Below are 21,792 nucleotides of genomic sequence, written 5' to 3'. Positions count from 1 at the left end.
ATTTCATCAACCTACTTCTTTTGAACTCTTGTGTTACGAGTTTGTCAGTCAGTTGATGACTTCTTGCTCGAAAATCGTGATAATGGGAACAGGCCCTTGAATATCGAATCAACTGTGACATATTACCACCAAAGGTTGGAGTTGTATGGATATTGTTATAAGGAAACGAAAAACTCACCATAGGAAAATTGAAATAATCATGTTTGTCATACAGCTTGATGGAAAGCTGTCTATATTGGTTTCCTTGTAAGAAAAGATCGAGATAAGCAGCTGATGTAGAATAGTCTGTCGTGTCTTTGATTTCCAGCTCTGGTTGATATATACGATGGACGTAGTCAATATATTTCTTGTTGCTTGAAGACCTGCTCTGATAAGCTCTTCAATAAATTCAGCCTCATGAAAAAAAAGAAGTCGGCCAACAGAGCGGCGCAGTTGGTTCCAATAGGTGTGCCGATAGTTTGTTGGAAGATCTTACAACCAAACTCGACGAAGATCTTGTCAACCAGAAACTCGATCATTTTTATGATTTCGTTATTCCGTATATTTTTTCTTTGATTTGGACGTAATGATAACAATAAAATTTCAGAATAAATCAAACCGCAAAAATATATCAGCACGATATGTAGGTATTTTCTTTTACTAATATTGTTTATTCGCAGTTCTTGTATTTCTAGCTACAAACACATATGCATATATGTGCATATGGGAACTGGAAGGGTACATATTCCAGGACATAATGACGTAAGTGTGCGTTCTATCGTTAAGTAAGACATTTAGATTCTAATGGTTACAAATATCTTTAGATGATGCACGGAATATGCCTTCCCATAAACTGCAAGAGAAAGAAATTTTCAGTTTGACACGCGTTCTATGTAAAGGACATATGTAATGCCTGTCCCGGCAAAAAAGGTAGGTTTATGCGATAGACTGGTCAAGCCTTCAGCGCGCCACTTGTATCTGATAAGGACGTATAGCTTGGCAGTGTAGACGGACACGTGTTAGTGTGAGGTATCAGTTCCCAACGGACGGTGAAATGGCAGCTCCCCTGTTCACTTTCGTTGTAGCAGTGCTTGGAGTGGTACTCCTTCAAGCGTCAGCTCAGTCAAGTACAAGTAAGCCAACTTTGTTAAAGAAAGGAAGTTCTATATTTTCATGTAAATGACCCTTCATTTTAAAGTACTTTTTTTGCATGAAATATGGACATTTGTATGAAAATAGAGTTTGTGTTTCCAATACTGATGAGGTGTATTGAAATTTCCAAGCTAGAAATTGCTTTAAGAATTGCTGTGACGCGTCCAAATTGTGTTGAACTTAATTTTGATGATATAGAACATACACCATATCTCAATCTGGTATTAATGATAAAAAATTTGGACATTTGAATCACACTAAGATCTGTTGGTGGATCTTTTAGTCTCAGAGGTTTACCGTAGCCTTTCAGTACACGACTAACATTTAATCAATATTGCCAACGAGTTGGAATATATGTTTTGATAAACGAGATTGATTGAATCATGGAGTTAGTGCAGTCCCCTACTATATATATATATATATATATATATATATATATATATATTTTAAATAAATCTATTTTGAACAAAACTTCTTAACTGCCACAATTCTAGCCTTATAGCATTATAGAAGATTAAAGAAGGGCGAAATGGATATTGGATTAAGTTTCATTCATTACTCGGAATACACTTGACTGTGTGTTGATGGTACAACATACAAGGTATTTTAGCATATACTTTGTTTTTGAAGAGACTCTGAATAATCCTTTATTTCGTTCACATTTTGACCTCGTTTCATCAACTGAAGTTTAGGTCAAACCTTTGTGTTTAACATCCCTTCAACAGCTGAGGTCAAATGAAGAGAGGGTCTATGAAAAGATGTTGGGAACGATATTGGTGGCCATTTAACGTTCCATACAACCGAAAAGTCAAAACCGGGACACGCCTACTAGTAAGATAGACAGCTCATTTAAAGACGCCTATCTAGCAGTTATTGGTTTGGCTCAGTCACGAAACTTATCTCATGACCTTCCTCAGTTAGGCTGACGCTAAACACTGAGGTGAAACAGGAATTTTGACATTATGAAATCAAACACAAAACAAGATAATATCATACAGAAAGAATGCAACTGAGGGAATAGAAGTGTGTTTGTATGTTTCCTTATACCAGTGAGATGTAGAATTATAGTATTTTACATCCAATAGTGGACGGAGTTCACTGGTTATTACGTCATGAATTTATAATGCATTTATATCAGTATAAAACCTTTTTAAATTTCAGAATGTACCGAAAAAGCCGATATCGTCTTCATTCTTGATTCCTCAGCTAGCGAAGGCTCGACGAATTTCCATAAGCAGCTTGATTTTGTAAAGGATTTCGTGCGGCAGTTTAATGTAGGTCCTGACAAGACACAGTTCAGTGCTATCACCTTCTCAACTAACGTTAAAAACAATTTCTGGTTAGATGAACACCAAACTCAGACATCCGTTCTGTCGGCACTGAACAACGTCGTGTACAACTCTGGAATTACCAACACTGACAAAGCATTGGATTTCGCCAGACAGAACTCGTTTCTCCCAAGTAATGGCGGACGTCCAGACGCCGAGAAGATCGCCATTGTTCTTACCGATGGTCAGTCAACAAGTCCTTCAAAAACGTCAACTGCATCAGACGCACTTCATCACAGTGGGGTTGAGGTCATTTCCGTGGGGATAGGAAATGGAATTACACAATCAGAACTTGCAGTGATAGCAAGTGACAGACAACATGTTTTCCAAGTACAATCGTTTGACGCTTTACAGTCTATTCAGACGGTGCTTACGAACGCCGCTTGTCAAGCTCCTACTGCAGGTAAAATCTGCGTTGTGTCGCAATGTCCTCACTTGCCATTCCATAACGATATATATATATATTTGTTTATGTTTTCAATCCCCGAAACTGTTAATAGTTATTAAAGAAAATTCACATTTTGAATTATGTATATCATTGCTATACTTGTCTGATATACTGTCATTGTAAAATAATATGTTCGTGTTCCTTTCTGATTTCTCTTTACACGTGATCTCGTCATTGTGTATCAGCGTGTGGTAAGAAGAAGGCAGATATCGTGTTTGTACTCGATTCCTCCAGCAGCATCGGGTCAACCGACTTCACAAAACAGTTGGAATTTGTCAAAAACAATGTCCGGCAATTCGACATTGGGCCACTTGACACTCAGATCAGTGTTGTGTCGTTCTCCGACAGTGTATTTGATGAGTTTCATCTCAACCGATTCTCTTCCAAAACCCAGGTACTTGGGGCTATCTCCGCTATTAAATACCACACTGGTACAACTTACACCAATCTTGCTCTTGCTCATGTCAGAAATGAGTCTTTTACTGCGGCCAGTGGTGGTCGACCGGACGCAGCCAAAGTTGTTATCGTCTTAACTGATGGACAGTCAACTTCCGGTCAGGCAACTATAGTCGAAGCTAACAAGTTACATCAGACGGGAGCGGAAGTAATCGCTATTGGTATAGGATCCGGGGTCGACACGAGTGAGCTAAACGCTATCGCTACAGACCCTGCTCACATGTTTGAGGTACAGAACTATGACGTATTGTCGTCCATCCAGCACAGTCTTGAAGCAGCCACATGCCAAACAAATGGTAAGAATTGTATGTAAACTTTGTACTCACATATTATAATGTTGTTTTTAACTATATATCATATCACATTTGATGTACTTAAGAATGTGGAATTAGAACTTCAATCGGGACAAAAAAGACAGTTATCGTTTCGCCCAAATGAACCTGTGTTGATTGAATGTTCTCTGTCACAGAATGTCGTGGACAGAAGGCCGATATCGTATTCTTGCTGGATTCCTCTGCAAGCGAAGGAAATGAGAACTTCGACAAACAATTGGAATTTATGAAGAACTTCACTGCGCAGTTTCAGATAGGTCCAGACAATGTACAAATGGGTTTGGTCGTTTTCTCGACTCTCTCGAATAATGAGTTCTGGCTAAACACCCATAACGATAGTGCCTCTTTGGAGAACGCAATAGATAATGTAATGTACTTGCCTGGAAACACGTACACAGACGAAGCGCTGCAGTTCATCGTAAATAACAGTTTCACTACTGCGCATGGCATGCGTGACGACGTTCCTCATATCCTCGTAGTGATGACTGACGGACAGTCTCATGACGCCGCGGCAACAGCCAGTACAGCGAAGCTCGTTCATGACGCAGGCATTAAGACGGTGGCAATTGGTATAGGAAGTGACGTAGATAAATCTGAACTCGAGGCCATTGCAACAGATGCTGACCACATGATCTTAGTACCAGATTTTAATGCCCTCGCAACCATCCAAACAGAGGTCGAGGAATCTACATGCAAATGTAAATTTTTATCTTTAAATAAATTTTCAATTGTAGTTACATGTTGTTCAAGAAGATCAAATTCGCAAATAATCACAATAATCTGCCTGTCATTGATTAGGTACATACGTACTACCCTGCTTCGAATGCTTTCTCTTAATGAAGATTGATATATAACCTGAAATATGTTGATAAGTTTTGTGATATTTACATCATTGTTAATTTTTTTTCACAGCAGAAAGACCAGACCAAGGTAAGCGCAAATTTTGCATGTAGGTGTACTATGATAAACTTTGATTCAATTTACGCAACGACTTTAAGATAATCAATAGAAACAAACGAAGTCAGTATTTAGAAACATGCAACTGTAGCTCAGCATACTAATACTTACTACATCTTAATTACATTATTTTAGAATGTGGAAGCGAGCCAGCCGACATCGTGTTTATATTGGATGCTTCTGGTAGTGAAGGACGAATCAATTTTAACAAACAACTTCAATTTATGGGAGATTTTGTGAAGCAATTCCAGATTGGTCCTCAAAATGTCCAGGTTGGTCTTGTTACATTCTCTACGACTGCTCATAATGAGTTTTACTTCAATACGTATCACGACCAGGCTGCGATTTTGAACAAACTTAACAATGTGCACTACTCGGGCGGAACAACACACACCGACCAGGGGCTGCAATACTCTCGTCTGTTCCATTTTTCTTCCACATACCATGGTGCACGCAGAAATGCCCAGAAGATTGCTATCGTTATGACTGACGGACAATCGTCCAGCGAGTCAGCTACCAGTAGACAAGCACAGTATCTAAAGGACCTAGGCGTGAAGGTAATCAGTATCGGAATAGGGTCAGGGATAGACAGCAGAGAACTCAATACAATCGCATCAGACAGCAGCCATGCGTTTAGTGTCAGCAGCTTCGACGTTCTCAAGAGCATCGAAATTGAACTCAAGAATGTGGCATGTGGATGTAAGCATAACAATTCTTATTACAATACAGTATTTTGGTTTTACGGTTATCAAACTGGTACGTTAAAATTACTATATTTTTGGAACCAACGTCTACAATGTGTCAGTAGAATTTTATTTTAGATTTGTTAGTTTCCAATAGGTTTGAAAATTACTTCCAAAATCGAGGTCTTAAATACGTTAATGTAGCAGTTACATAAATGTTAAGTGTTAATTGTTGTACCTACAGAGACTTCTTAATTACCGTTAAATACATATAGTATATACCATTATTGTCAATGTTAATTTCCTGTGAGACGAGCTGTAATCTTTGTGCAATACCTTATGCTACTGTCTTTTGGAATTCCATTTTATGTGTACTTGCACGAATATATAGCCATTGTATTACCCGCAGATAAAACCATTTAATAAGAAACATGTGAGAGTAAAACGTATAATTTTATACTTGGCAATTAAGAGATTCTGAACATTTTTTTGTTAGAACTTTATATGTTTCTCTGAGTAGTACCATTGTAGAGTGGTAGGTATAAAACCATTTAGTTTGTAGTTTCAAACTGTCGTGTTTGTGAAATGATTCTGTTGTATCTTATAATAATCTATGTTATATCCGCATATTTCGTTCCCAAATGATGGAATTTTTAATTATGAAAAGATTGTATCTCTGTGCAGATAACCAGATATTTATGTCAATCATAGATCCGATATTTCGTCTCTTCTTTTTTATTACTACACCTTTTCTGAATGTGCTTTAAAATGACAGAGAATTTTATTCTGCGCCAAAATATCATCAGAAAACGTTTGAAATGGAATTCATCGAACAGGTTATCGTATTCGTGTTAGAACAGGCAGTGCTGTCCGTTATTGTAAATATTTCATGGTATTATAGAACAGTTTAGCTGATACAATGTATCCTAATTTTTACCTCCATACGTTTCTTTCAAACCCTACAGCTCCTACAAAAGCGCCGGCTGTTGATGAAAGTAAGGCTATTTACTCCATCTCCCGCCTTTGATTTTTATATATATTTGCTTTCCAATCGTCATTTTCTACCTGGTCCTTGTTTCCTGTCACTTTCCTTTGTTGTTACCTGTCCCCGATAACTTTCCAATTTTATCATTGCCCTTTTGGTATTTTCGTTTCTCGTTTTTGTCCGTTCAGTTTTGTGTTCATATTTCCAAATGTGCTTGTTTAATTTTTTTTTAATTTTCAGCTAAGACTTTGATATGAAATGCTGAAAGTATTCTAATCCTTGTGGTGCTAACGATATGCTGGCATATCGGCAAATCTGATTACGGAATAGAAATTGAACAAATGGTTTATCATAACAATACATTTGTATTTACTTTGAACGCACCAGGATTATTATGTAAAACATGCCATTATTACTGTCAAACAAATACTTCAGTAATCTATACATTACATTAATATTTTGGTTGTTTAGTTTTTATTTAACCAAAGGATACAAAAAAGCAACCATTCTAAGTGGTTAAGAAAGTAAACGTCACTTAAATGTAGAATGACTATCGTTTGTTTATTATTTCAGAATGCGGACAAAAAGCAGCAGACATCATTTTCCTACTTGATTCATCTGGAAGTGAAACGAGGACAAACTTCAACAAGCAGCTGGATTTTGTGAAGAACTTTGCGAGTCAATTCCAGATTGGTCCTAGAAATGTGCAGATCGGCGTTGCCACGTTTTCAACTCACGTAGACGAGCAGATTAAACTGAATGCTTTCGATGACCAACAGGCTCTACTGAATGGCATATCCCATGTCTCCTACGACGGAGGTCTGACGTACACCGACGACGCTCTGAAGTACGCCCGACAGACTGGTTTCTTGCCAAGCCATGGTGGTCGGTCAAATGCTACCCACATCGTAGTTGTGATGACCGACGGTCAGTCGTACAGTTCTGGATTGACGAAGACACAAGCTAATCTTCTGAAGAATGTTCCTGGCATGAAGGTCATTTCAATTGGAATTGGTAGCAATGTTAATCGCAATGAGCTTCTTGAAATTGCCTCCGATTCGTCCCATATGTTCGAGGTTGCGAACTTTAATTCTCTGTCACAGATTGGATCGGAAATCACTTTTGCTACATGTAACAGTGAGTATTCTTGTTATCTGTAAATCCATGAACATATTTTTCCCAGTAACTACGTTTTTCTAAGCTATGATAATAGCATTTGAATTCATTTACTTTTTGAAGTGACTTGTGTTGACCATACGAAAATATGAATAGAAATTGTCCATTTGTTAAATGTTACGAATTACACAATGACTGATTTTCTGTGTTTCAGCGTGTGGGTATGACGACAGAGCCGATATGGTATTCGCCATTGATGGGTCTGGGAGTGAAGGCTCAACTAACTTCCAAAAGTCACTAGACTTTATGGCTCAGTTCGTGAATTCTTTCCCAGTTGGCCCTGGACATGTCCAGTTTGGGCTTGTCACTTTCGGCACACACGCGGTGAATGAATTTGACTTAAATCAATACCATGACAAAAATTCACTACTATCGGCCATCCAGAAAGCGCACTACGACTCAGGTACTACGGCAACCGGCGACGCCCTTAAGATCATTCGGGAACATAGTCTTCAAGCGTCAGGGGGAGCAAGACCGGGATCGCACCATTTTGTAATTGTACTGACAGATGGCGCATCAACCGACTCATCCGAAACAGCATCCGAAGCTGCAAAGCTAAAACAAATCGGGAATACAACAGTTATCTGTATTGGAATCGGTTCTAACGTGGATAAAGCTGAGCTAAATGCTATTGCATCTGACAGTCGTCATGTCTTCAACGCGATTGATTTCAATGCCTTAAGTAACATTAGAAATGAAATTCGACAGGCAACATGTGATGGTATGATTTTTATAGTCATTGCAAAACATTTCTTAAACATTAAAGTTGATAAATCAATCAATTCTAAATGACAAATATTTATCCATTTCATTCATTATTATTTTTTTTTAATTAAAGAGCTGTTTGAATTCTGTTTTTAATTTTTTTTGCGGGGCACTGTCATTTGTGTTCTTTTTTTTAAATCCCGAATCACATTTGTATTCCGATTTAACCTTAAAAGTATAGAGCCTATGCTTTTTGCCGATTTGAAGACGCCTGGTTCGCCTCGGTTGCCATATACTAAGCAGTCGTTTTAACGTTCCTGCAGTTACTGTTGTCTGTTCGTCTATGTGATATTTGGCTTTTGCTGTTGCTTTTAACGATAACGCTACACAGCTCTGAGTGGCACACTTACAACAACGCCCGTACCAACAACAACACCGCCAACTACAACAACAACACCAACTACAACCACAACAACCCCAACTACAACAACTACAACAACAACGTTGCCAACAACAACTATGCCGGGTAGGGTATATGTTGCACTTGCTTTCATGTTAATAGATTTCTTGTTTCACTTTTATGCTTGCTTTATGAAACAAACATGGCCTCTTTAATGCTTGAACATGTGTTACCTGCATTTTTAGCCACTACCACTACAACTACACCAAAACCAAGTAAGTATATGCTTGATGGAAGCAGAGCAGTTTGGTATATACATATTTTTTTCATCACAGAGGTATGTAAATAAATCATTTTTATTTACATTTTCAGTGCAAGAAGCATGTAAGTATACAAGGATGAAAACATTACTTTTATGTATATTCAAACTGAAATATATCGTAGAAAAATTGGTCGACAAGGTATGCTATCACTTTCGCATTGATGGCCACTTAGATGTTAAAGTCCAAACTCCATAAATGGCGTTAATACAATTATAATTTTACCTAAATGTTGAAATTTTCAAATTGATTTTACTGCAAAGATATGTATTAAGATATTTTTTCAACATGTGACAAAACTTCATAAGGTAAGTGTTGTCTATAGAAACCAGAAAGGAATTTGCATCATTTCTATGTATAACACGATCTAGACGTGATTGTCAAGTTATATACTGACGCATGATAGAAAACGTCTAGATACTATGGAAGTCCAGCTAATGATACAGTTTCATGATGCAGACTGTAGTGGACATTCTTAATAGGACAAACAGTGGCCATGTATATCAGTTACATTTGTTGGTACGAGGCGCCAAATGTATATCAAACTTCAAAGTACATAAGGCATCGTATCTGCTAGAATTTGTAGTAAAGATATTATAATTTTTACATGTATCGTTACTGAATCATCATTTACTTCATTTATTTGTTAATTAAGTAACAATTATGATTTCATTACCATTTTATTGGAACAAAATGATTCTGTTAACTCTGTACATTATGTTGTAATTTATTCTCAAGATATATCACTATGCTCGTCTTACATGTTACGTTCAGCTACCACACCGATGCCCATAACCACTACAGTGCCCACAACTACAACCACTCCAATGCCCACAACTACAACCACTCCAATGCCCACAACTACAACCACTCCAATGCCCACGGAACCACCAACTACTGATGGTAAGGCCTATAAAAGAATCATTATTATTTAATTTGGTATCAACATCACGTTAATATATAAGAATTGTACAAACATACGACATTGAATAGCCACTATTAATACAATTTTCAAATAGAGATTTTTACAATCGTGCCTTTATTATATCATGATGATGATGATTCTAGTATTAAATAAAAATAGTAATTGTTAATTGTGTCTCTCCCTAATGTTGGCCAAAATGATAAGATATCATTGTCACGGATCGCAAGTATTTTTTTCTTTTTTGCAATCATTTGTGTTTGGAGTTAGATATCAATACCATTTGTTACAGGTGAAATATACGTAACCGATCCACCAACAACTACTCTTGGATGAAAAGGTAACGTCTTGTTTCTCATGATACAAAGATTTTAGTATAGATAAACATAGTTTTTCTTTACTCGTTGCCTTAACGTTCATTAAGTTAATCACTTACATTTGAAATCGACTATTACTAGGAATGCAAGCAATGTTGATAATGATATATAGTTAATAACTAGAATTCAATATATAAGACCTGTAAATCCTAACCTTTCAAAGATGTAATTTGTTAGGTAAAGTGAGATACGTTTAAAGATGTCGTTATGACTTTTTATTTTCGTATTTCAGTTGAGGACCTTAATCTGGTTTTGAATACAAGATTAATTTTGTAACAGACATTTTTCAAATAAAACGAAAAACTTATTTCTGAGTTAGTTGTACATATACAGATTATTCCGGACATTCTAACTCATTGTGTTTCCTGACGGCCTGCAATCAATTGTTTGTGGAAGTTAACAGAAATCCATATGGTCACTCGGTCAACCGCAAGAATGACGGATGGACTTAGGATCGCAGACTTACTGCGTATTCACTTTACAAAACGTTATTACAATTGGTATGATAGAAATGTCGTGGAGCGACTTTCTGTTAACTGTAAATTTTTCATTTGGCAGTATAAGTTTTCTTTTCTCGACTCCATTACCATTGCTATACATGTAGAATTTGATTCGATACTCAAGGTTTTGGTCCCAATATCAAGATCATGATGTATCTAACAAATAAATTCACAACACAGAGTTTAAAGAGATGCACGCTGATGAAGGTTATCAAGAGTACTTTGGGAATATGTTATTGCATTGTGAGGTATAAGAAGGACGTGTTTAATGTTCATTTGTATGCATGGTGGTTCAATTGTTTGTTGAACCTGTTCTTATATGGGAACACAACGTTACTGACATCGGTTTACCAACATTTACATAACGGTGTCTTGGACGCTTACACTTCCAGAACAACTGGTGATATTATCCTTGCACTTTTTCTAAATTAATCTTTCTGTTGTTCATGTTATATCTTTCGACTTTTATTAAAGATTCAGAGTAAAGATTCAGCTGACATGTTTTAATTTGATTTGTTTCCGCCATTTTTGACGAGGGAATGAAATCATGAGGAAGAATCATATTATGTTTTATAACGTCCGTAAAAGTTACATCTTTTTGATACAAGCACATGAAAATACGAGTGTTTTATCTATAATTTTATACTAAAAGAAAATGCATATCTATAGGTTAAAATTACATTTGATATAAGACATTTCATTATTATTGTGATTATGCAAAAAATTGTTTTAACGCGAGTGTCGTCACAATTGTTTTTCGTACGGTGGCAATCACTGTCTATTCCCTCTTACTGTTGACTCCAACAACTAGCTTATTGTTCGTAGTGGAACTCCAGTTCAGAATGTATGCCGTGGTGTTTTGTTGCGACGGTTGATAGGTCTTCTGATCTCTGTTACCTGTACCGCGACAAAAATCTCAGGGGACAAATTGGTGCATATGTCGAAAATGGATCATTCGTTTTATTTGAAAATTTCGAAAGACGTGGCAATACTTTGTCTACACACAATATATTTGCCTGCATGCCTCTGTCATTTAAAAAGACCCTTATTGGAAAAAAATCCTATCCAAGACCAGAACATTGTTGTGTTTAATTTTATGTAATTAGTTGTTGTTTCTATGTCGTTGTGAACGCCTCTCTATCTCTACATATTGATTATTCGGAACTCATATGACTGAATAATATTAATTCGGGACCAAAACCTCGAAAATATGAAACCGTCGGTTGCTAATGTCTTGAAGTTCAGTATTTACGCTATGAATCTTTGTTGAACCATGTTTAAAAAACTTCAGGATATTTCATGTACGGTCGACACCATTTTATAGCTTTTTCGCCAGTTTTACATTTTCTCTATTTTCTCCATAAATGTCCATGACGAATATGCACTGGCGAATTTCAAAATGTTTACTTCGAAATTTGCTCATGACATAATTAAAAATGTTGTTTGATATATTGTCAGCATCATGATGTTTTGAACCTACCAAATCCTCGCTCAAATTCATTTTTCAATAACAGTTTCATTTGTTTTATGTAGCGGGAAATCATTATAAGAAAAAAATATATAGTGGATTTACGGTTGCATCTCATCTTAAAAAGCTACATTTGTGGCCTGGTTTTAACAGCAACAGCCACAACTATCACAACTTACTCTTATGTGCTCGAACACCGTTGATGGCCGATGGGAGATAATTTTGGACACTCCAGGTAAATTTACAGGATAATTCTGTCACATAAGATCATTGTAACGTGGAAACACACAATCTGACAAAACCTTGAATGAACGCTAATGAACGTCAACAAAAAGTAGAGCTGAAGAAATAGAGTGCGGCATCTCCAAAAGGAGAGTGAAAAAAATAAGTGCGAAATTTACACAATTTTTATCTTTTAATTTCAACTTGCAGGGAAAAATGTCACTAAATGAGGGTACAATAGTTCCTTAATGATTCGATATTCAATCTGAATGATGTGCACTACTAAATCGCGTTAGGATTTATAGCACGAGAATCACCATGATAATGTGTGCTGGACATATGCATCTACAGAGGGTTAGATCATTTACTGATCCATAGAAAAAGAAATAAATTTGCGATGAAAATCTTAATCAGAATCAATTAATGTCACGTTAAAACGTGAAATCTTAAGCATGACAAAGGCAAAATAGAAGTTTAAATTAACAATCTTCACCCTCATATCATTCATTAAACAAAACACCATTAAACACAATTCATGTTACGAGGTGTAAGACTTTCATTTATCAATATATTTAAACGCTTCTAAATATACTTTTTAATACAATATTTACAAAAACAAAGCATATGAATTTACTACGCACAAATTTGCTGTCGTTGGAATCGTACAAAAGACACACATGCATGCCACATTTCAATATAGAAGTGGACACTGTAGAGCCAAATTATGGATTAAACTGCCTCATACATTATGGTTGCCCATGATGATTTAAATACACCATTTAGGGACTGGAATTTACGTTTATGTTAACCATACTTTTATGGGGCAATTCCGTTAAGAATATATTCTACGGGGCGGGTTAGCGTGATATTGTGTATGGTGAAATAGTCAAATATTCAATATAAATATATTTATCAAAGCACTTAAATCTAAGTGTAAAATTACACTTTAATCGAATATTAAAAAATGTAACCTGTAAACTGACCGTTTATTTTGACTCTTGAAACCGACGGTTTTACAACTTGACAAAAAGGCATTACGAAAGATTCTGTAACACGTCTTGCACATCACAACCAAATATAAAATGTGATATAATTGTGTGAACAAAATATTTCACCTTTATTGACAGAGAGTGATTATTTTCGCACTAGCAGTACTTTATAAAACTATTGGAGGAATAATGTGGAGGTGGATTAATATTGTACTATTCTGACGTGGCATCGTTTCTGCCGATGGAGAGCAGTCATGATAAGTGTCTTTTTCAACTTAATCATTCATGTTGATGTCGATGTGTCCATATCCGAAATATGACGACCTGGACTAGACACGGACTTGACCTAGAAAGATAGCAATATGCTGACAACACGAGAAGCTTGTCTAGTGCCTTGGTACAGTCTGGGTCAGGCAATATGAAATCTTGTAAATTACGTTCGAATATTGACGAAATAAGAAAACAAAACAATGTCAGAAATAAAAATGGAGCCAAAATGCGCATCAAGATGATTTCGTACATAACTCCAAAACATTTCAACATTAAGAATCTGTCTACTAGACAGGTTCTAGTTTTGTATCGGCATATGTTTAGCTATTCGTTATGTTTGGAATACCTGTCACTGGAATTCTGCCTTGTATTTGCATAGTGTCAGTCAAAGGCATTGATAAACCATCGTTATCTCTTCGTGTTAGGGATCAGGAATCAAGACAAATTCAAGATGGCGGATTGCTTCAAATGCAGCATTACAGTGCTTTTGATAGCCTTTTACACATCCTTGATTAATGCTCAAGCAACACCTGGTAAGGTAGAACACGCGCGTTTTATGTAACAATGGATATTTAAGTGTGATTGAAAAGCAAATATGAAATATCAGGCTAGTTTGCATGTTTCATGCAGCCTGTTACTGATTTCACAGATAAACATTTTATCCATTTTTCTCATTATTATTGTAATAAATGGTAGTCATGAGTGACCAGAAATGGGGAAAAACAGAGTTAGAAAGTTTATTGATTCATTTAATCCATATGATCAAATGATGTTCGTTAATCTATTTTTAATCATTGTTTACTTTCCACAATTTTTGCACAGTCCATTGCAATGAACAATAATTACAAACTTTCAACACTCGGCAGGCAAGCTCAGCGCATTTTCTTACCTTCATACCTTTATAGGAACAATGTGGCATCGAAAGCTCAAATGTAGGCGATGAACAAACCCCACTACATTGAGGCCAATGTTCTGAATTTTGTTAATCTTATCATCCTTGTGCTTACTGGTGTTCTCAGAATCATCGGGAAAAGTATTTCAATTCAACTCTATTTTGTTATTTCCATATGTTAATGAAGATTGAATTGGAAGCGATGGAGAGTAATACTGATGATATAAGTCTGTCAGTATTTCTAACATTTTTTTTTGCAGGACAGCTTGCGTAACTCCCTGATTGTTTATGTTTTATTTCTATAAGATGTCATAAGTTGTGTTCTTCGTTATACCTATTCTGAATCACTCTACATAACAGGGAATCGGGATTTTTTTAATTGAATACCTATTGTTATGTAAAACATTGTTTTATGAGGAGGAATATGATGTTAATTCATTTAGAACCTGTTTTCATAATTTGTATCATTAATGTTGTTTACCTGCCACCTACTCCTCAAAAGTTAGCGTTACTGCCAAGCCGTCTTAAAAGGACAAAACGGCTGTATCATGCAGTTTAGTTCATTCTTTGGTTCTGCATCTAATTCTAAATTATTAAAAGGTACTATTCACTTGTACAATCTTTCAACAGTATGGATATATATAAAGAATTAATAACCACGGTGAGTTTTTATCTTTGCCTCTAAGGAAACACATGTAAAATCCACAACTGTTCATAAAAACGATACCTGACCCGTAACTAATTTGCCAAAAAATAAATTGTGCTATCATTTTATCGTTTTGACAACTGCGTATGCGGAATTAATATTGGGTTTAAATTTCAAATTATTTTCAGACTGTCGAGGTCAAAAGGCAGACATTATCTTTTTGCTTGATTCTTCAACCAGCGAAGGCCAGCAGAACTTCAATCGTCAGTTAGATTTTGTGAAGAACTTAACAACAATTTACGATATCGGTCCAAACAACGTCCAGATTGGCTTGACGTCATTTTCATCACACGTGAACTATCAGTTTTGGTTGAATTCCTATCATAATGAGGTCAGTCTTCAGAGTGCAATCAACCATGTCCCGTACATTTCCGGCAACACGAATACCGGAGAAGGCATCAATTTCGTTACTACCCAGGGTTTTTCATCAACTCATGGCATGCGTACGGATGTTACACATATCATGGTGGTGATGACCGATGGTCAATCCCAGGATGGTCAAGGTACAGCAACAATGGCTGCTCAAGCACATCAAGCTGGAATTGAAGTGGTGGCGATAGGTATAGGCAATGGAGTGAGCATGTCTGAATTACAAGCCATCGCCAGTGACTCCAAGCATGTGTTAACAGTAGACAGTTTCCTCGCTTTGGCCTCCATCCAGCATAGCTTGGCTGCAACGACGTGTAACAGTAAGAGTTTGACAACATGGCAATACTGTGAATAAAACCTCAAAAAGAAATAATGATGTTGAAAATGAAATCGCAGAAAACCGGCTCATGACTTAAGTGAAAAAAAAGCATTTTCTCAAGGTTTTGGTAAAACCACGAAATTTTGAGCAATAGAAAACGTCAACCCTTACAGTAACAAAAGCTTATAGCTTATATAATATGTAACGAACCGATATGTGTACTCATATTCATTCAATTTATTTTTGTTCTTGTCATATTTCAATTTATTTTCTTCAGTCGCTACACCTGCGCCATTAACCAGTAAGTTGTTCCGAGTATTATTTACTAGAAATAAAAATAAATGTCTGTGTTAAAAATTGATGTGTAATTATTCAATCTTTCTTTCATGTAAAACTCATTTTTTTCACGACACTAAATACTCAAACACATATGTGCTACTTCATTTAATCATTAAAATAAATAATTATCAATAGCCATATGTTCTTACAAGGTAGCACTAGATTTATATGGGAAAACATTTCGAGCATTCAAACATAAAACGCAATACAACAAATATGTCTTAAATGAATTAATATGTGGATGTTCGCGTTAATTGTAGCCTGCAAAACTGCAGAAGCAGATGTCGTTTTCATCTTGGATTCATCTGGAAGTGAAGGACTACCTAATTTTCAAAAAGAACTTCAGTTTGTAAGTAATTTTGTGAATAACGCAAACATCGGTCCACAGAACATTCAGGTTGGTTTGGTTACTTTTTCCGATATAGTGAAAAACGAATTTTATCTGGACACTTATCACAACAAAATAGATATAATGGCCAAACTACAGAATGTTTCCTATAGAGGGAGCACCACGCATACTGAACTAGGACTGCAATACGCAAGGCTATACCAGTTTTCATCCAGTCATGGTTTACGGCCTAATGCTAAGAAAATTGCTGTCGTTTTGACGGATGGTCAGTCGCAGAGCCGCGCAACGACACTAAGTGAAGCAACGTTATTGAAGCAACAGGGTGTAACGGTCATAAGTGTTGGTATCGGTACGCAAGTAAGTCAAACTGAAATTGACGGCATTGCTTCTGACACCAATCATGTGTTCACAGTGGCTACATTCGATGCGTTACATACGATTCAGTCAGAATTGGAAAACACGGCGTGTGGTGGTAAGTGCAAATTCGGCAATACTTTTGTACTTTTGTAGGATTTTATCAGGCGACAGGCGAGTCCAGATTCCTTTTCCAAAATGTTGATGAGAGTCACAATACTTTGACATAATGTAGGTATGGTGAGTCCCAAAGGCAAAGAATGAGTTCAGGATTCGATTTTTCGAGTCCTATACATCACTGTTTTTGTACTCGGTGGTAGTTAACAGATAACTCATTACTGATTTTTGTTTTTTTATGATAAAAAAGACAAAGAACAATGTAGTTATTCAATTTCAATAGTGTAAGCTGGTATATGTTACTCGAGTGTTTATCTATGCCGAATTTCGTGTAGAAAAAAGAACTGTGAATAAGACATTTTCTCCACAGAACGGAGGGGAAAATTTTATGATAGGAAATATATATACTGTCATTACCAACTTCGATATTTGAACCTTTCATGATGGAATACCAATGTCGATCACTTTGCTGGCGGATATTTTAAAAATATGGTCAAATTCCGTGGCAATTTGTTTTTGATTTTTGATTATGAGTCACGGCGTTATCTCAAGTCGAAATTTTATTTTGTTGATACGATAATTATAAACGTAAGGACTGGTAAACCACGTATACATATACAAGTGTTTTGTTCGATTATAATCCTTTTTGAAAATCAATCAAAATTATCAGATAGTCCATTGCCAACTTTGGACCCTTTTTTCCCTTGGCTCGCAATATAAACCCTTAGCATCGTTGAAGAGTCCTAAAAGAGCTAAACGGTTAATTGATAGGGTTAAATACTTTTTTAGCTCAACAGTATATAATTCTAAATTGTATTGAAATATGCTCTTCACCTGATGGTTTTCTATACAATCTTGTAGGTACTGCTCCTCCCGTCACAACTGTCTCCACAGGTAAGTCACGTGACTGCTCATAAGATTGCTATTCCTTCAAAATCAATACCCGTTCTACCCGATTGATTTTTTCTGCTGATATCACAAATATAGTAGTATGTAGGTCGGATATTACGTGGGTGTTATGTCAATGTTGATATCACCGTGTCCAAGAAATGTAATGTTGGCGTGTTGTTCTTCACGTCATAAAAACACTAATTAAATAACAGATCTTATACATAATACGGAGAAACATGAAAACGATGCACACAGATAAAAGCTAACTTTCTTATTTCCACCTCTTGTTTACATGACAATAGATGAAATGTTGACGAAAATTTCCCCCAATACTTTCGTGAAATATGCACTTAATACGTACCTGTGTTTTACAGAATGTGGAACAAAGCCTGCAGATATCGTATTTATTTTGGATTCGTCTGGAAGTGAGGGCTCTAGCAACTTCAATAAACAGTTACAATTTATGACAGACTTCGTCACAAACTTCAAAATAGGTCCACATGATGTCCAATTTGGCCTGGTTACGTTTTCAATAGACGCTCTAAATGAATTCTACTTAAACACGTACAACAATCAGCAGGACATTGTAAATAAGCTACAAAATATCGCCTATATTGGCAGTACCACTCATACCGAATTAGGCTTACAATACGCAAGGCGATTTCAGTTTTCCGTCACTCATGGCGCTCGGCATAATGCACAGAAAATTGCAATAGTATTAACAGACGGGCAATCCCAGAGCCGTACAGATACAATCCATGAGGCGGACTTGCTGAAACAAATGGGCGTTAAGATTATCAGTATTGGAATAGGGAACGGTATCGCCCAAACAGAGCTTGTATCTATGGCAACGGACCAACAACATGTGTTCAATGTCGACAATTTCGACGCTCTACATACCATTCAGTCCGAAATAAAGGACTCTGCCTGTGGAGGTGGTGGCGGTAAGAATTACACAAAAAAACCGTCTCTTATTAGACGCTTAATCTAATTTTACAAACAATCACTTTTTTTGCTTTTTTGCTAACATTGAGATGCACCATAGTGAATCGTCTTCACTATGACCTAATGCAAAAACAAAAAACAAAAACAAAACAATAAAAATATCGAGGGAATATATAATTTCTATACCAATGTTTAAGCAATTTCTATCATCATCTGTTACCAACATCCATAATATTGTTTTTCCCTGTGTTTGTAAATGTAGTTAATCAATTAAAAACTAACTAATTTTCCGTTTGACATTCTACTATTTTTAATCTGCAATGGGAAATACTTATAAATAGAGAGAGATTAAACATAAATGTTATCAAAGCAATATCTTATTTAGCTAATGAAATTGATGATAATGAATTCACATGTAATAATGCTAGGTAATCACATGTCTTCTATCATTTAGGAACCTCACCAACAGGAACAAGCTCAGGTAAGATGTTACTAAAGGCAGTGTTGTTCATTCAGTATTTCTCCACTTTATTAACATAGTGATAACATTCTGCCTATATGACCTTCTTTGTTATTTGTTGGGCAAAAGATTTTTTTCGTTACTTCAAATTCCTTCATTTTTCGAATCGAATAACTCTATACCTTACTATTTATAGCAGGAGTGAACTCATGTGATTTTTTTTATAGTTTTTTTTTTATTGTTATTGCACACACCATAACTCATTGCGCCATTACATGACCACGGCTGTTATTGGGATGCTAACAATATTAAACCAATTATGACCAATTGGTATTGATATCGCAGAAATATATATGTATACAGACGGAATCTATTATTCTGTTTTTCAGCTTGTACAGCAGACGTAGTATTCGCCATAGATGCATCAGGTGCAGAGGGACCATCGAATTTCCAGAAATCTCTTTCGTTTATGTCTGAAGTGGTCAATGAGTTCCCCAATAGTCCTGGTGATGTTCAGTTTGGACTAGTCACTTTTGGAGCACGAGCAAGTGCCAGTGTTGAACTGTTGCAATATCATAGTAAATCGGCGTTAATCAGCGCCATACAGAGAACTCCGTATATTGGAGGTGCACAAGATTCGTGGGTTGGATTACACTTAGTGCGTACACATACCCTCACCCCTGCTAGAGGCGCGAGAACTGGAGTAAAGGCGTTTGTCATTCTCATAACCAATGGTCCATCGTCGAGTCATTCCTTATTTGTCAGAGAGGCAACCAAGCTACACCAAACTACCAATATGACAGGCATTGCAATTGGAATAGGAAATGGATTGAACATGAATGAATTTAATGCCTTGGCACTCGATGGTCATCACACCTACCATATCAGTAGCGCAAATGCCTTAACGTCCCTCAGACATATGATTCATGATGCTATATGTGCAGGTAAGTAATAAGATTTTCAACGATTACTGTAAACACTCTATAAAAGGTCGTAACTCACTTCCCCTTTGAAATAATTTTCTTAAGAGGCTCTAAGTTGCAAAATATAATTAGATATATATAATGATACGGATAAGGACCTCCCACGTTTAAATTGGATCTTAAACTTTACAAGAATCAGTATAAAACAACGTTTTGGTATTGTGTATTTCGTAAAATATGCGTCCAAATCAAAGAAAGAAACGGGGGACGTCATCATAGAAATGATCGAGTTGACAACATCTTCGTCTAATTTGGTGGTAAGATCTTCCAGTAGACCATTGACATACCTATGGGAACTAACAACCCCTCTGTTTGCTAACTAGTTTTTCATACGAGCCTGTATTTATTGAAGAGCTTATCAGAACAAGTCACAAAGACCTTGCAAAGTCGTTTAATTTCATCTTCGGATATATTGATGACATCTTGTCTTTAAATAAAAAGAAACTTATTGACTACGTCCATCGTATATATCCACCAGAACTGGAAATTAAAGACACGAAAGACTCGTTTTCATCAGCAGCTTATCTCGATCTTTTCCTACAACGAAACCAACATAGACAGCTTTTTATCAAGCTATATGATAAACGTGATGATTTCAATTTCCCTATTGTGATTTTTTCAGTTCCTTATAGCAGTAACCCTGTATCCCAACCTATGGTGTTAACATGTAACAGTTGATTCGATTTTCAAGGGTCACTTCCCATTTTCACGATTTTCGTGCAAGAAGTCGTCATTTGACGGACAAACTCGTAACACAGGGATTCAATAGATGAAGGTTGATGAAAATTATTGGGAAATTTTATGGTCGCCGTTGTGATATCATTGAGAAATATTCCATCTCTTTGTGTGACATGAAGCTGGAAGTGTCGTCGATGAAGCGGACGAAGCTTACTCTTCTGGAACACATTCCTTCAAAATTTTCAGGAGTCTCCTTGTTAATCTTTATTTTGTTCATATTTTACCCTAGTTTTATTGAATTCGAGCTTGGATTATAATCATATTGCCATGTTGGTATTTTCTCGATGTTTTTAATCATGCTCTTTTTTGCCTTTCCGATATAGTGATATATTTCCACCTTTCAATGAAATTTTCCTCATAATTATTGTCATTAGTTTGAAAAGTAAGAACATTTTCAAATTATGTAATCTGTGAAGGCATTATCATTACATTTTTCTTTTTCATTGTAGGAACATCCCCAGCACTCACTACTCCCTTACCCGGTATCGCTACCACTGCAATAGGTAAAGCCTGAAGTTATATGCGTGTGAAAGTTTGACTGCTTTGATCAGTTATTAGAGTGGTTAATCAATTCACACTGCAAATAAATAGAGTTCTGTTTTCCACAAATATTTCGTATCGCATTTCATCAGGATTATTTACTGGATAGTGTAATATAGTG

General features: G+C 36.2%; 2 protein-coding genes across 2 annotated transcripts; both read left to right on the top strand.

The window, feature by feature from the left end:
- The first annotated feature begins 1,033 nt into the window (after window positions 1-1,033).
- LOC132560956 (collagen alpha-4(VI) chain-like) lies at window positions 1,034-10,179 on the top strand. Its single transcript, XM_060225663.1, has 13 exons — window positions 1,034-1,112; window positions 2,293-2,862; window positions 3,093-3,659; window positions 3,833-4,393; window positions 4,608-4,625; window positions 4,788-5,351; window positions 6,301-6,330; window positions 6,894-7,457; window positions 7,651-8,217; window positions 8,593-8,727; window positions 8,847-8,876; window positions 9,696-9,824; window positions 10,136-10,179. Exons 1-13 carry the CDS (start codon window positions 1,034-1,036, stop codon window positions 10,177-10,179), a joined length of 3,858 nt encoding a protein of 1,285 aa, XP_060081646.1.
- A 3,941-nt stretch (window positions 10,180-14,120) lies between these two features.
- LOC132560979 (collagen alpha-1(XII) chain-like) lies at window positions 14,121-21,645 on the top strand. The gene is made up of 8 exons (XM_060225686.1): window positions 14,121-14,202; window positions 15,396-15,956; window positions 16,555-17,115; window positions 17,976-18,008; window positions 18,380-18,949; window positions 19,405-19,431; window positions 19,800-20,354; window positions 21,581-21,645. The coding sequence occupies exons 1-8, from the start codon at window positions 14,121-14,123 to the stop codon at window positions 21,643-21,645; spliced, it is 2,454 nt and encodes an 817-aa protein (XP_060081669.1).
- The last annotated feature ends 147 nt before the right edge of the window (window positions 21,646-21,792 follow it).

This window comes from Ylistrum balloti, unplaced genomic scaffold (genome assembly GCF_031769215.1).
Source record: "Ylistrum balloti isolate Yb309-2 unplaced genomic scaffold, AGI_CSIRO_Ybal_v1 Utg371132, whole genome shotgun sequence".
Classification (NCBI taxonomy): domain Eukaryota; kingdom Metazoa; phylum Mollusca; class Bivalvia; order Pectinida; family Pectinidae; genus Ylistrum; species Ylistrum balloti.
The sequence above is the reverse complement of the archived record's forward strand: the minus strand, read 5'-3'. Positions and strand labels throughout refer to the sequence as shown.

Bases quoted from the DNA above. Each gene is read 5' to 3' on its own strand.
- LOC132560956 (XM_060225663.1), top strand. From the start codon at position 1,034: ATGGCAGCTCCCCTGTTCACTTTCGTTGTAGCAGTGCTTGGAGTGGTA. The intron at 8,218-8,592 runs GTATGATTTTTA...AACGCTACACAG, and splicing joins TCGACAGGCAACATGTGATG to CTCTGAGTGGCACACTTACA. The intron at 9,825-10,135 runs GTAAGGCCTATA...CATTTGTTACAG, and splicing joins GGAACCACCAACTACTGATG to GTGAAATATACGTAACCGAT.
- LOC132560979 (XM_060225686.1), top strand. From the start codon at position 14,121: ATGGCGGATTGCTTCAAATGCAGCATTACAGTGCTTTTGATAGCCTTT. The intron at 18,009-18,379 runs GTAAGTCACGTG...TGTGTTTTACAG, and splicing joins CGTCACAACTGTCTCCACAG to AATGTGGAACAAAGCCTGCA. The intron at 20,355-21,580 runs GTAAGTAATAAG...TTTTCATTGTAG, and splicing joins TCATGATGCTATATGTGCAG to GAACATCCCCAGCACTCACT.